The sequence below is a fragment of the Euwallacea fornicatus genome, chromosome 23, assembly GCF_040115645.1.
Source record: "Euwallacea fornicatus isolate EFF26 chromosome 23, ASM4011564v1, whole genome shotgun sequence".
Taxonomy (NCBI): domain Eukaryota; kingdom Metazoa; phylum Arthropoda; class Insecta; order Coleoptera; family Curculionidae; genus Euwallacea; species Euwallacea fornicatus.
The window spans coordinates 1642275-1655648 of NC_089563.1; the positions used below are offsets into that span (position 1 = coordinate 1642275).

At 33.0% G+C, this 13374-nt stretch overlaps 3 protein-coding genes across 4 annotated transcripts; 2 read left to right on the top strand and 1 right to left on the bottom strand.

Annotated features, from left to right (window-relative positions):
- The first annotated feature begins 9 nt into the window (after nucleotides 1–9).
- Nucleotides 10–2252, top strand: Rpt1 (26S proteasome regulatory subunit Rpt1). The gene is made up of 10 exons (XM_066295704.1): nucleotides 10–218; nucleotides 317–354; nucleotides 419–565; nucleotides 656–822; nucleotides 880–952; nucleotides 1136–1231; nucleotides 1293–1458; nucleotides 1510–1634; nucleotides 1690–1931; nucleotides 1987–2252. The coding sequence occupies exons 1-10, from the start codon at nucleotides 143–145 to the stop codon at nucleotides 2162–2164; spliced, it is 1308 nt and encodes a 435-aa protein (XP_066151801.1). The 5' UTR covers nucleotides 10–142; the 3' UTR covers nucleotides 2165–2252.
- Nucleotides 2253–2387: 135 nt separating this feature from the next.
- Nucleotides 2388–8811, bottom strand: LOC136346505 (fanconi-associated nuclease 1-like). Its single transcript, XM_066295700.1, has 14 exons — nucleotides 8716–8811; nucleotides 8172–8331; nucleotides 7937–8059; nucleotides 7589–7814; nucleotides 7280–7526; nucleotides 7066–7213; nucleotides 6380–6962; nucleotides 6113–6324; nucleotides 5587–6063; nucleotides 4832–5130; nucleotides 4472–4776; nucleotides 4206–4411; nucleotides 3973–4144; nucleotides 2388–3921 (listed from the first exon to the last, which is right to left on the bottom strand). Exons 1-14 carry the CDS (start codon nucleotides 8794–8796, stop codon nucleotides 3648–3650), a joined length of 3513 nt encoding a protein of 1170 aa, XP_066151797.1. The 5' UTR covers nucleotides 8797–8811; the 3' UTR covers nucleotides 2388–3647.
- Nucleotides 8812–8917: 106 nt separating this feature from the next.
- vimar (visceral mesodermal armadillo-repeats) lies at nucleotides 8918–13363 on the top strand. 2 transcript variants are annotated; one of them, XR_010733313.1, is made up of 8 exons: nucleotides 8918–9291; nucleotides 9689–9954; nucleotides 10006–10265; nucleotides 10321–10496; nucleotides 10550–10940; nucleotides 11004–11205; nucleotides 11260–11618; nucleotides 12346–13363. XR_010733313.1 is itself a non-coding variant. In XM_066295701.1 (7 exons), the coding sequence occupies exons 1-7, from the start codon at nucleotides 9024–9026 to the stop codon at nucleotides 11527–11529; spliced, it is 1833 nt and encodes a 610-aa protein (XP_066151798.1). In that variant the 5' UTR covers nucleotides 8918–9023; the 3' UTR covers nucleotides 11530–13363. The 2 variants fall into 2 exon arrangements, 1 of the variants encoding a protein (XP_066151798.1); XM_066295701.1 differs by having other exon boundaries at nucleotides 11260–13363.
- Nucleotides 13364–13374: the final 11 nt, after the last annotated feature.

The following is a 13374-nucleotide window of genomic DNA, read 5'->3' on the forward strand; positions in this document are numbered from 1 at the left end:
GAATGTTATTTGTCAAAACAATCAAAACAGAAAAATTTTGCTTGTAATCTTCTAAAAATTTCACAAAAGGTCAAGAAAAATACCTTTAAATACACTTTATTCCTTATTTTCAATTCGTAGAAATACTAAATAGTGTCTAACCATGCCTGACCACCTTGGAGATGATATGAGGAAAGTGAAGAATAGTGAACCTGAACAAGAAGAAAAAGAAATAAAATGTATGTACTTAGTATACTACCTATCATCATAATTTTACATTTAAAACACAAAATATGCTTTTATCTCATATTAACGTCCTTATATTACTTACCCACAGCCCTCGATGAAGGTGATATTGCCCTCCTTAAAACCTATGTAAGTACTAGAATATTAATATGTCCAATGTTCCTAGTAACTTTTCAATACCTCATTTAATTAGGGACAAGGCCAATATACGAAAAGCATTAAAACTGTTGAAGAAGACATTCAGACTATCATTAAGAGAGTAAATGAACTTACTGGAATCAAGGAGTCAGACACAGGTTTAGCTCCACCAGCACTGTGGGATTTAGCTGCTGATAAACAGGTATGAAACAAAATGAAATAATAATTTATTAATTCATTATTTTCTCCCTAAATTTTACAATATGATGACCTAAGTAACTTTTCTTTCTAGACCCTGCAAAATGAACAACCACTCCAAGTGGCCAGATGCACAAAAATTATTAATGCCGATACTGATGACCCCAAGTATATTATAAATGTTAAGCAGTTTGCAAAGTTTGTAGTGGATTTGGCTGATTCGGTGGCTCCTACAGACATAGAGGAAGGCATGAGAGTTGGGTGAGAGTTCTTCTAAGATTTAATGAATTGAGGGTTTACTGGAATTGTTGTTTTCAGGGTAGACCGTAACAAGTATCAGATCCATATTCCTTTGCCACCAAAAATTGACCCTACAGTTACAATGATGCAGGTAAAGATTAGTGTAAAAGAGTTGACTAAAACAACTCTCTTGTTCCCCTTAACCACAAGTTTAGGAACTACATTGAAAATCATACAATTATTTCTACTTTGTAAATTAGTAAAAGAATTAAAAATAGCATAAACTTATTCTTTCCACTGTTTCTTATAAGAGTTGCATAAATTCTTTTTGTAGGTAGAAGAAAAACCTGATGTCACTTACAGTGATGTAGGTGGATGTAAAGAACAAATCGAAAAGCTTAGGGAAGTCGTCGAAACTCCTCTTTTACATGTATGCAACAGTTCCATTCAAACATTTTCATATTAATTTATCATTTTTTTCTTAAATGCAGCCAGAAAAATTCGTCAAACTTGGCATTGAACCGCCGAAGGGAGTTCTCTTATTCGGGCCTCCGGGTACTGGAAAAACCCTTTGTGCTCGCGCTGTCGCGAATAGAACCGACGCTTGCTTCATCAGAGTCATCGGATCCGAATTAGTCCAGAAGTATGTCGGAGAAGGTAATCTTATTTATTTTTTCTAAATGTTCAAGTATTTGACTGGTAATTCAGGGGCTAGAATGGTAAGAGAACTGTTCGAAATGGCCCGTTCCAAGAAAGCCTGCTTGATTTTCTTTGATGAAATCGATGCCATTGGTGGAGCAAGATTTGATGACGGTGCCGGAGGAGATAACGAAGTAAATTCAAATAAACATTTATATTAAAAGATTCGTTTTTAACTTCGAGATTTAGGTGCAACGAACCATGTTGGAACTCATCAATCAGCTAGATGGGTTTGACCCGAGAGGAAACATAAAAGTTCTAATGGCTACCAATAGGCCTGACACTTTAGATCCTGCTTTAATGAGACCTGGGCGTTTAGACCGGAAAGTCGAGTTTGGGTTACCGGACCTTGAAGGAAGATCTCATATTTTTAAGATTCACGCCAGATCTATGAGTGTGGAAAGAGACATACGATTCGAATTACTGGCTAGGTAAATCCAGTAATATTAACCTACATAATTAAATTAATGTTTTGAGAATTGTCAGGTTATGTCCAAACTCTACTGGAGCTGAAATTCGCTCAGTTTGTACCGAGGCTGGTATGTTTGCCATTCGAGCAAGGAGGAAGGTAGCAACTGAGAAAGACTTTTTGGAAGCTGTGAATAAAGTGATTAAGTCATATGCCAAGTTTTCGGCTACGCCTAGATACATGACTTACAATTAATATTAGAAGAATGTTGTATGTTTTGATGACGTTCAAAAATAACTTATAATTGTTTCTTTCATATAATAAATTCAAATGGTCTTCTTATCGTTGGACTTTTATTTTAATTTGTAGTAATGTTATAGTTTAAAAATTATATGGAGAATATTTTGTTTTTTGTGGATTAAAAATGAGTTCTGTTGGATTTCTTGGAAATAAAGGATTATAATTAAAGACTTAAAAATAAAGACGTTAAAAATATATTCATTTTTTTTATCTATTTAAACAAGAAACGCAATTATAATATATAATATTTACGTAACAGATCTGCGGTTATGACTGAATCTTATGCGACAACACTTTCTAAATCTGTCTGACAACTGAGACTAACATGGTGATTCGTTAATAAAATTTATTAAAAGACAATAGACATGATCAAAGTCACAACCGGCAGTGACCGCTTATCCTGAAAATAATGTTTTGGCAATTCATATGACACATAAAAAACTAATACATCATGGATTTAGATCCACGGCTTATAAAGGCACCTTTTAAGAACACATTGCTGTTGTAAAACTTTCATAAATGACGTAACAATTTTGCTGAAATGTGGTACAAAGATCTGTTATACAGGGTGTTTTATGGCACAAGGAAAATTTTTGAAGAAGTGATTTACAATTAAAAAGCATACAAACATAGGCCCAGAAATGGCTAATTATCGAGATACGGGCCACGATCTTTTTTTACTGCTCCTAAAGTTTCTAAAAAATTCAGTTCAAATTTGAGGAAAATGATATTCTCAACGATCAATACAATGTAACATTTCAGTTGAAGTTGAAAATTTTCACGGTGATAATTGTTTTTGAGTCAGGCCCGCATTTTTTTTTTCGAACGTTATGTGCCCTAAACAGACTATTATTCTGTAGAAAGATTGTGAGTCACTCTCAAAATTTAATATTCTCTATTTCGATAACGAAATATTTTCTAATATATATTGCCTTTCAAGAAGCCATGTAATCTCTTCCTAAAGTATCTTACCATAAAGTACCATGTATAAAGGAAACATGCATGGACCCATTTCAACGAATAAGAAAACTATTTTAAACTCTGTTTATACCATAAACTTCCACTTTCCAATATAACCTACACATTACGAAATGCAAAATTTCCACTTACGCACGTTTTTAGCACATTTTTGAAACAAGTAAAAGGTGATCATGAAAAAATACCTTGTGGTAGATAACAAATAGTAAAATTAGTAATTTGATTAGTCCTTTTCCTATTTACCAACAAACATCTGAATGATAATAATTGAACACATAAACTTATCCAAAACATGTCTCTAATATTTTAACATCTACTTGGGTTCTTCATTAATGATCACTCTTTACTATACAACTAAAATAAGATAAAGTTAGATAAAATAAATCCTATCAAACCAGAGATAGTTAGATAGTCGTAAAACTAAATAGAAATAAAATCATGACAATGACCCTTGACCAAGTCAAGAACTACTATCCCTATCTTCAGAATGTGATATTGGTGTTTTCTGTTTAGTTTTAATATTAATTTGTTTCCTCTTTGAACCTATGGAATGGACAAAACATACTTCAATTGAAGCCCCAACATTTTGAAGATAATCAAGCCATAAAATTTGATTCGGTGCCAGTCTGTCTCCTTCTCCTTTGACTTCCACAAATTTGTGTGTTTTATTATCAACGTTCCATACTAATAAATCTGGCATTCCACTACTGTTTTCCCTGAGATTGCCGATTAATCTGCATACAAAACAATTGGTGACGAATTTAATCAAAGCTACACATAAATACTTTTTGAATATTTTAGCTAGAACTTTCCTCTCTATTACATTCACTAGAATCTGTATGATATCGATTTCTTTGAGGGTATTCATGACCATACCCAATGCGCTCAACTCATGGGAATGTTTTTGCCAATTGTCAGCAGCAAAATGCACTAGATTTTCATCTGACCATGTAGATTCTTTAAAAAACAGTATAAAACTATGAAATACATAGGTAATAAAAAGATGATTTGGACTAACCAATCTCTTTCAGTCTTTCATCAATGCAATCCTTTCTATTTTGGTAAAAATATGAGGAAAACATGTCTAAAGGTGCAGACTGAAGTTTGCTTATAAAAGTGCCAGGTATATGCTTTGTGGGATTGTAAATAATGTCCCAAAAATATAATATAAGGAGACTTCGGACCAGTGATCCTTCACAATGTTCTCCTTGAGGGTAACCATTTCTAACGAAACAAATACCAAGTAAAATAATAAAATACATATTGCAACATAATGTGTCTTACTCGGCATAATGGTCTAGCGCAACCGTCTCAACAGATTTGGCTATCATTTCCTCATCGTTCCTTGTGATGTAAACTCTCTTCCTTCCGGATACCCCTGACCGAATACACCTTGAGTCGATTTGTACTTGAGGAAAGTTCATCGAGTTAATCGTCGTGGGTACCATCTGAGTCACCTTATCATAATATATTTGGTCGATTTTATGCTTCTTACAACTTTTCAACGGTTCCGCTAAAAGAGCCAGTTCATATGCTCCTCTTTCGGTAAGCCTTTTCGTTTTCATTGCTTCGATTAACAGTTTCGCTCCCTATCGGAAACAAATATCTCTTTATTTTAAGTATTACTTTAATAACTAATCCCACCATTGTATAGTCGATATTGTCTAGATGCTTCATATGAAGCCATATAAGTTGATGGTACCATTTTGCCAATTTTTGAGAATGCGGAAAGCGTTTTATCAGGAATTCCAACCATATTCTCACTTCATTTGGCTTTCCGTTAGTTTTGGTAAATATGCACTCACAACACATAGACAATATAGAACAGTAGACATGTTGGGCAGCAAAACGTTTGAGATGGGGAGCGTTTTCATGATTTGATGTATCCTCCGTTTCAGTATTAACCAGCCGCTCGTAGGCCTCTTTAGCAACAGTGTAAATCCCTTATTACAAAAAAAGTTGCAATCCATGAGCACAATCCTTAGGAAAAATCTTTGAAAAGGACTGGAGTCATAAATCATTGTTTTATTCCAGTCAATAAAGATTTCAAACACCCCTTTCTCCTTTTTTTTACTAGAACACCCTGAATAGCCTGCCACAACAATCTCAATTTATGATAGAACGCTAATACGTTTTGCTTACATAACACATGACGATGATCTGTTATCCATTTATGAATTGTTCAAATTTGCTATCCATTGCATAAATTCAGTCATTCATATCGTCTTCTAGGACAAGTATTTTCGAGAATATTCCACTCACAATATCATATTTAGTTATGCTTTACGATTTTATTTATTTATACTGTGCAATCGGTTTACATAATTTTATGCAAATGATTCTTTATAGTAAAACAATTAACAATGGATTAAAATAAGAACAAAGCTATCTAAACTTACCCACTACTTTGTTAACTTTTGCCTTATTTCCCAAGATGTCATCCAACTCTCTCCTTAGCTGCAAAGCATTGGCATATGCTAAAAACATATCTCTGCTGGAAAATACTGGATAGTCCTCCACTGGCGCCTCGGGAAATACCACTCTTAAATGCACCGTTTGCCTGAAATATGTTTGAATGTCCTCAAAATCTTTATTTGTGAAAGTGGCCAATGTGTAAGCATTGTACAAGGCCTCCCAAACTTCTTCTTTGATCATCACGGCAAACCCCAGTTTCTTCTCAATCTCAGTAAAAACCATATCTTTCAGTGTTTTTTTTGTTAAAGTAGTTTGTCTTCTTGTGGCATTAAAAATGCTCATTATCAGTTGATCTTTGGTGCCGCTATTTGGAGTTATGCGAAGCTCGTTTATTATTTCTAGTATTTGTTGGCGCGCCAGTTCTTTTAATAAACCAATGATGTCTCCAGAAGATTTATAATCTATTTAATTTTGATGAAAAAACACACAAAAAAAACCTATCGATCTTACCACAATGTACGAAACCTTCGTCCCTTAAGTACTCCATTATCTCATACTTTTCTTTATCCTCGTGTAAGGAAATCTGGGCTTTCACGCAAAACTTTGAAATATTATACCACGATTTTTTCCATATAAACAATTTCATTACAACATATTTCTGGTGGTCCTCCATGGAAATAAAGCGTTTAAGAATGTCTCTTTGATCAGAATTTAGTAGAGATCTAAAAGGGGTTAGCATTTTCATTGTAAAACAAAATAATATAAAACTTGTCTAACTGCAAATGTCTGCTGGAAGCAACAACTTTATACAACTCCACCAATTTTTCCAATTGCTTTAGTTGAAGCTGCTTGCCATTTTTAGGTTTTAACCCTTTCAGTTCCTGGTCTTTAATCGGGGTTTTCTTAGGAGAATCTCGGTTATAAATTCGTGGGCTTTTAGAGTTCAAAGACAGTCTTTTTTTTGGTGTTGTGCAAGTATTTGGTGAAGGAGACATTTCAAGCATTTTTGAATAGGAAGGTTTTGTTGTATCTATTGGAATTTTAGTAGTAATTGATTTTGGTGATGTTTTAAGTGATGATTTTGAAGTAGAGACCGAAGTTAATTTGACGGATAAGTTGGAGTCATTTGTAGTTTTGTATAATTCTTTTTTTTTAGAGGTTTTTCTAGAGATATTTGGAATGTTGTTAGTAATATGTTTTGAAACTTGAGTGTTAGATGATTGTGGAGTTTTGGTTAACTGAGGGGTTCTAGAAATTTTGGACTGTATCAAAGGAAGATATTTTGACCATTCCTGCTGTGTATTTTTCTTCTCATTTTCTCTAGTATTCTTGCTGTTAGTTTCAAGTTTACGCTTTTGACCTAAAATTTTATGTAAAATTATTGAGTAATTGAAATATACATGTAAATGACAATATCAAAAGATTTTATTTTTATACCCACCAAAAACAAACTTGATACTCACTTTTATTTGGACTTTTACTAAGCCAACCAGAAGGGGAAAATTGTGGGGAAGACATTAATGTTGGGGACTCAACCTGAGACACTTTTTCAAGGCAATTTAATGCAGTAGAAGCTGGCAATTCAATATTCTCAGAATGTTCCACATTCTTCTAAAAAGACATAACATATTTTTGTTCTTTCCAAAAACTAAAACCTTATATACGATAACCACTTACAGTGTTAGTGTTATGAAATTGATCAAAGTTGTATGAAGCTGAACTTTTAACTTTATTGTTTTTCTTTGGATATCCCCTTTTTCTTTCTGGCTTTGACTTTAAATTTGCCCCCGCATCATCAAATTTATGTTTGTCCTTGACTGTTGTATTTAAGGAAAACATTTGATTCTTAGTTTGATGAATTTTTGAGCTTTCAGCACAATCATTAAAATGCAACTTCTTCTTACAGCAATTCTTTTTCGAGGACCTGTATTTATTAATATCAAACAGGTAGAAAGATATATTTCAAAAGTAAATGAGATAGCTTACTTATTTAGCATGTTTAAAGCAAAATTTTCTCCACAATTATTCACAAAATTAGTGGGATCATTAATAATTAAAACATCAGGTGTGTTGAAATAGCTTGTTGTCACTGTAATATTTTTTTCAGGAGAGCACTGAGTGTTGATATTCAAAGTAGTACTTTCATAAATATTGCTGCAGTCATAAAGTAAAGTTTTTTCAGAACTGGAAGAAGATATGATCCTTGGTAAACCTAGGCAAATTGAAATTTAAACATTATAAAGGCAAAAAAAGGTTTTATTTTATCTGCAATAGTACATTGATCCTGGCTTACAAGTGTACAATTCGAAAAAGGTGAAAGGTGTGGGTTCTTACCTGGGTCTTTTCTATGAATGGCTGAGTTAGAGATTGCTTCATCTTCTGGTGGTGAATTTAACAAGTGGGAGGTAAGGTTTGAAGAAGTGGTTGCTGTTGATTGCATGTTGGTATTTGCAACAACTAAAAGAACATTTTGACTAAATAATGGAAGGCCCTACAGTGGGATAACTAGAAATTTTCAGCCTCTCCCCATAGTCATACCATTCTTCATAAATAAACTATCTACACTTACTAGCATTGTGATTTGGGAGGGTATCTCCTGCTTCAGAATCTGACGAGTCATAAACTTCATAAATTATATCAGTAACTAAGAAGGGTTTTGGAAATTTAAACCTTGGAGTCTTTGCTTTCTTAAATGACTCCCCAAGTGTCATTTGCCTCAATGCAGGCCCCTTTAAGACATCAAAAAATTCTTTGGTATCAGATTTGTTTACGACAGGTTTAGAAAAGGATAATTCCATTGAAATTGTGAAGAAATTTTTAACGCTATGTCTTATTTCGTAATACAAATTATAAGGAAATTTATAAATAAAATTTTAAATAATATAGAACATTTTTCTACCAAACTTTGTTTAAATATAAAAAGTTTTTTAAACAAAAACATGTGAATAAGGAGGATCTGCTTTTAATCGCTGAACATTTGTCTCCCTTACACTTACTGGACCAGAAAGTTTTTTTATGATAAATTTGAGAAAACTGAAATGTGTTCTATTATAGGATTCAAATTTCAGGATTTAATTTTCTGAATTCCGACTGCCGGTTTTGCGGCAAGTTACCTTTAGAAAATTCCACTTTGTCAAGAATGTATCAAGGACATTTTTATTGACACTGACAATGATAAACTGTTGCTCACACATCAAAATCGTACGATCCAGTATTATGTTGCTTTATCTCACTCATTGTTCAAACAAAGAGCTATATGATATGCGACACAGAATGCCACATTGGCATGTGCGTCACATTGACAAATACCATTTATTACAATTGTAAATAAAACAAAATATTCAAAATATTATCATTATAATTGTCTCTTTTCTACACTTGTTTTACGCTTTTCACTTGATTACTACACATTCCACTAAAAATGGAAAACATTATAAATGATTTAAATTCTTCAATAAATAAGGAGAATAATCATGATATAATAGAGCACCTGAAGAGCTTGATTGAGAAAGCAGACAGTGTACAAATAAAGGAAATCAACACTTTTATTAAGCTTTTCAATATTGATTCGACGGATGTTCAGACTGTCGGCTCTGAAACTATCGCAGAGTTGTGTAAAAATCAAGAAAACAGGAAGATCTTTACTAATGAATTGATTGTGAATAAGTTAATGGAGTTTATGGAGTCAGGTCAGAAAGAAGTCACTTAAAGTTGTTGTTCCCTCAAATTTTGACTATTTTTGTGGAATATTACTAAATGGTTCATAGAACAGATTAAAAGAAAAAATCCTTGGACACATCACTTTTGAATTGATAAACACATTAAGCAAATATTTATTAAAGTAACATTTCATTGACTGAATTTAGGAACCTTAAAGATTTTTTTGGCCTGAATGTCAACAATTTATACCAAACTTTTTATTGTCCACATTTCTGTAATTCAACACATCTTCAAACATGTATATATTTAACTATAATATGTTGAGAGAGAATTATATGTAAACACCTATCCAAATTTGCACTTCAAAAACCTGAGAATATAAAAGAAATATAACATATTAGGTTTTGACTTAGGCTCCTATTCCAGGTTCTCCAGAATTAATTTTCACCACTATAAGAGCTCTGGGCAACATTTGTTATGAGAATGAAGAAGCCAGCAATTTAGTTAATAATGTGGGTATTGAAAGCATTTTTAAAGTCCTACGCAGTGATTCAAAAAGACAAAGTGACAGCCTGACTGTAAAAGCTTCTGGACTGTTAGTCAATTTACTTAGTACACATGACAATTTGCCCAAAACTGCATTAAAGGGTGGTATATTGTCTGTGGTAGAAAAGCTTTTGAGCAAATACAAGGTTGGTATTTACTGACTCAAAGACTTTTGATTGATTTTTGCACTTTTTCAGGATCCAATTGAAGACAACAAAGTCCTAATAACATTTCTTTTAAGCATTGTCAATTCCCTCACAGATTACCTTGATGAAAAAGATAATATATTGTCGATCAGCAAATTAATAATAGAAATTTTTAAAAAGACAGAAATTCCTGAGATATGCATTTTGAGCTTAGAGATTTTTCATTCTTTGTCAGAGAAAGATGACATAAAAACACTTTTAGCTACAGAGGGAATGTGTGAATTGCTGTATGATTTAATTGAGAAATATAGGTAATAAGGGTGAAATTAGTTGATGTCTATTATCATACTTATGATAAATGTTTAGGGACAAAGTAAATGATGAGGATAGTAGGGCTGTGTTAAAAATTGCTTGTGACCTTATAGTCCTCATCCTCACTGGTGATTCTTGTATGGATGAGCTGTATAATGATGGTAAAGGCAAAATGTATTGCAATATGCTTACTTGGTTAGATTCAGATGATTCAGATTTGCTAAGCACTGGTATGTTGCTGTAGGTTTATTTTCTGTATTTTAAAACTCATTTCTTAAATCAGGTATCCTGGCAATTGGCAACTTTGCCCGAAAAGACACCCACTGCATTCAAATGGTTAAAAGTGGCATTGCCAAAAAACTGATTGATCTCTTGAGAAAGTATAATCATTCCACTGATATCAATGATTGCAAAGTGCAACATGCTTTGCTTAGCACCTTGAAAAACTTAGTTATTTCTAAAGAGAATAAAGCACAAGCTTTGAAAGATGATATAATAGAAGTGATGTACCCAATGCTGAACCAAGACAAGTCCATTGTTGTTTTTAAGTTGCTAGGTACGATTCGAATGGTTATTGATGGGCAACCTGAGGCTTCTTTATATTTGCTTTCCAAGAAGGATTTTATAGAGAAACTAGTTTATTGGTGCTACAATTCTGATCATCTTGGGATCAGGTAAGACACAGTAGAAGAGTCTCTTGGGCTGTAGAATTAATAAAAGGTTTAATCCAATTTTAGGGGTGAAGTACCAAGAATTTTCAGTTGGTTAATTAAAAACTCCTACTCATCAGAACCCTTTCCAACATTTATTGAAGTTAAAGACAGTGTTAAATGTATCATTGATATGATTTCGTCAAATCATGGACTAATGCAGAATGAATCATTCTTGGCTTTGAATGTTTTAGCAATTGGTTTAACTAATAAGCAAAAACATCCTCAAGTAAGTTCTTTCACTGCCAATCAGTGTTTAAGGTACTAGGATGCTTTTTTTCAGGCTGATGTAGAGGAGTTTTACCAAAAGCTGTGTGAGGCAGATCTTGGCAAAAATGTAAATTTTGTTTTAAATAAATATGGCGAGAAATGGGATAAACACACCACTGAAAACTGCATTAGTTTTTTGGAGAATTTATTAAAGTCTGATAAAGTGTTGAAAGAGCTGAAAAGCAATGAAGTTCCTCAGATGCTGGGAAAATTAAAAAACAATTCAAATGCCACTGACTGTCTGGATAGGCTGGAGAGGATTTTGAAGATTTTCAACAAATAAAATGTGGTGTCATATGTTGTTTTAAATTGTAGTTGCTTTGTGTTTGAAATGATGAAGCTTTACTTTCCTTTATGCTGGAAAAAAAAACGGTAAGACCACTTTCTTTAAGTCTATTGACTGAATTGCATTTAAAATGGAAGTTTTGAAATTTAATCCCAATGGGTGAAGTTTACCTTTGAGGCAATAAGTTTGATTCTAAATCAAAAACCTGTAGGTAAATTAGAGGAGTCTTTGTAGTTTCATTAGTGTCCAGAAATGTTTTAAAGGACTTTTAAGAAGTGTTCACAGATGAAATAGTTGTATCAATCTTCAGACACAAGCATAAAATTGTGATCAAAAATGAAAGTAACGAATTAGATGCTAAGGGTATTTTTGCACAGTTTTACCATTATTAATCGTGTTTATGCATTTTTTCGGAAGAAGTTCAATACTAAGAAGTAAATGAAAAAAATGTCAATAAGAAATGCTTTGCATTAAAACCAGACTGGAAGTTGCAAAAACAATAGTATCTCTTCATTCTATAGAGTATTAAAGACATCTTTCAGCAATCCTAATAATATTTTACTATGGAATGTTTTATTACGATAAAAGTTTCTCTGAAAGCATTACGGTAGAGTCGCTGTAAACATTTTAATATCAAGCATGTGAAATGTATTTTACGGTTGCATTAGTGTGGTCCAAAATTAGATGATTAAATTAAATTTACCATGATCTGAAACTACCCTTGCACCCCAGAGTAGAAGATCTCTTATGCATTAATACCTATTGCAGTTCACCCAGAAAATTATATTTCCTAAGGATTTGTATTCTTTCCAGTTTCTGAAATCTTTTGGAAGTTGAGCATTCACCTAGGATATGTTCGACCATTTCCTCATCCTTCACGCACATTTGGAATCACAATCGACAGTGTCTAGTATTCTCTGACGGCTCGCAACTTTTAGTCTATCGAGGTTTAACAGATTTCGTGTCTTGTTCTCAAGAGTTTTAGATAATTGAGTGAACAAAGCTCGGGCAATCATTCCAGAAAAGTTTGTTCTATTCAGTACCTCACTGGACGGCCTTCATTGCTATTTCTTTAGATATTCCAAGGACTGGCTCTGGTTTAGTGAAGGTGATCATCACCGCCCTTTTAGCAAGATAATCGGTTCGAGGTATTTTGAGTCTCGCCGTTAGGTTAATTATAGTAAATGGTTCTCTAATCGGTATAAATCAATTAGTTTTTTTCTGTCTCCTAAGAAGAACTGTTACTGTGTTGTTCAAGTTCACTGGCATCTGCTTTCCGAGACACTAATCATAAAATATATCACCCAATAAGTTACTGGTCTGACACATACATGACAACACTGTTGATGGACCCATATAATTTGCTTAGTTAGACTGGCGACTTATTGAGTGATGTATTGTGATATGGAGTATCTCCTGGAGTAAAATCGATATGGTCCTTCATGTTCTTCATAAATAAATATAAGAAAACCGTTGGCAATTTGACGTTACTTCCACTTCTTATTAAGTTCCGAAATTTTAATCCACTTGCGTTACTTTTATATCCATAAAAACTTGCTTGTTTCAGCAATAAGTTTGACAATTTTAATTATTTTTCGTTGTGATCTCTCTAATGCAACGATAACTTAGAATAATTTATATCCTATAATATTTATAATAAAATTGTTGATTCTTTAGTGTTATATAATAAATCAACCAAGACCAAAAATCTAATCCCACATTTTTACCTCTTAGCGCTTAGGGCTTTTGCAATTTTACCTTTATAAATAGACTTTTGATCCTTTAGGTTATAGTTGCTATTTATTGAAAATAAAGTATTTTAATAACAGTTTATTGGCTCTG

Excerpts from the sequence above, each read along its gene's own strand:
- vimar (XM_066295701.1), top strand. The coding sequence starts at position 9,024 with ATGGAAAACATTATAAATGATTTAAATTCTTCAATAAATAAGGAGAAT. Across the intron at positions 9,292-9,688 it reads AATGGAGTTTATGGAGTCAG|GTTCTCCAGAATTAATTTTC; the intron begins GTCAGAAAGAAG and ends CTCCTATTCCAG. Across the intron at positions 11,206-11,259 it reads ATAAGCAAAAACATCCTCAA|GCTGATGTAGAGGAGTTTTA; the intron begins GTAAGTTCTTTC and ends GCTTTTTTTCAG.
- LOC136346505 (XM_066295700.1), bottom strand. The coding sequence starts at position 8,796 with ATGTGTGAGCAACAGTTTATCATTGTCAGTGTCAATAAAAATGTCCTT. Across the intron at positions 8,060-8,171 it reads CCTCCCAAATCACAATGCTA|TTGTTGCAAATACCAACATG; the intron begins GTAAGTGTAGAT and ends ATGTTCTTTTAG. Across the intron at positions 7,214-7,279 it reads AATTTCATAACACTAACACT|AAGAATGTGGAACATTCTGA; the intron begins GTAAGTGGTTAT and ends ATGTCTTTTTAG.
- Rpt1 (XM_066295704.1), top strand. The coding sequence starts at position 143 with ATGCCTGACCACCTTGGAGATGATATGAGGAAAGTGAAGAATAGTGAA. Across the intron at positions 566-655 it reads ATTTAGCTGCTGATAAACAG|ACCCTGCAAAATGAACAACC; the intron begins GTATGAAACAAA and ends TTTTCTTTCTAG. Across the intron at positions 1,232-1,292 it reads TCGAAACTCCTCTTTTACAT|CCAGAAAAATTCGTCAAACT; the intron begins GTATGCAACAGT and ends TCTTAAATGCAG.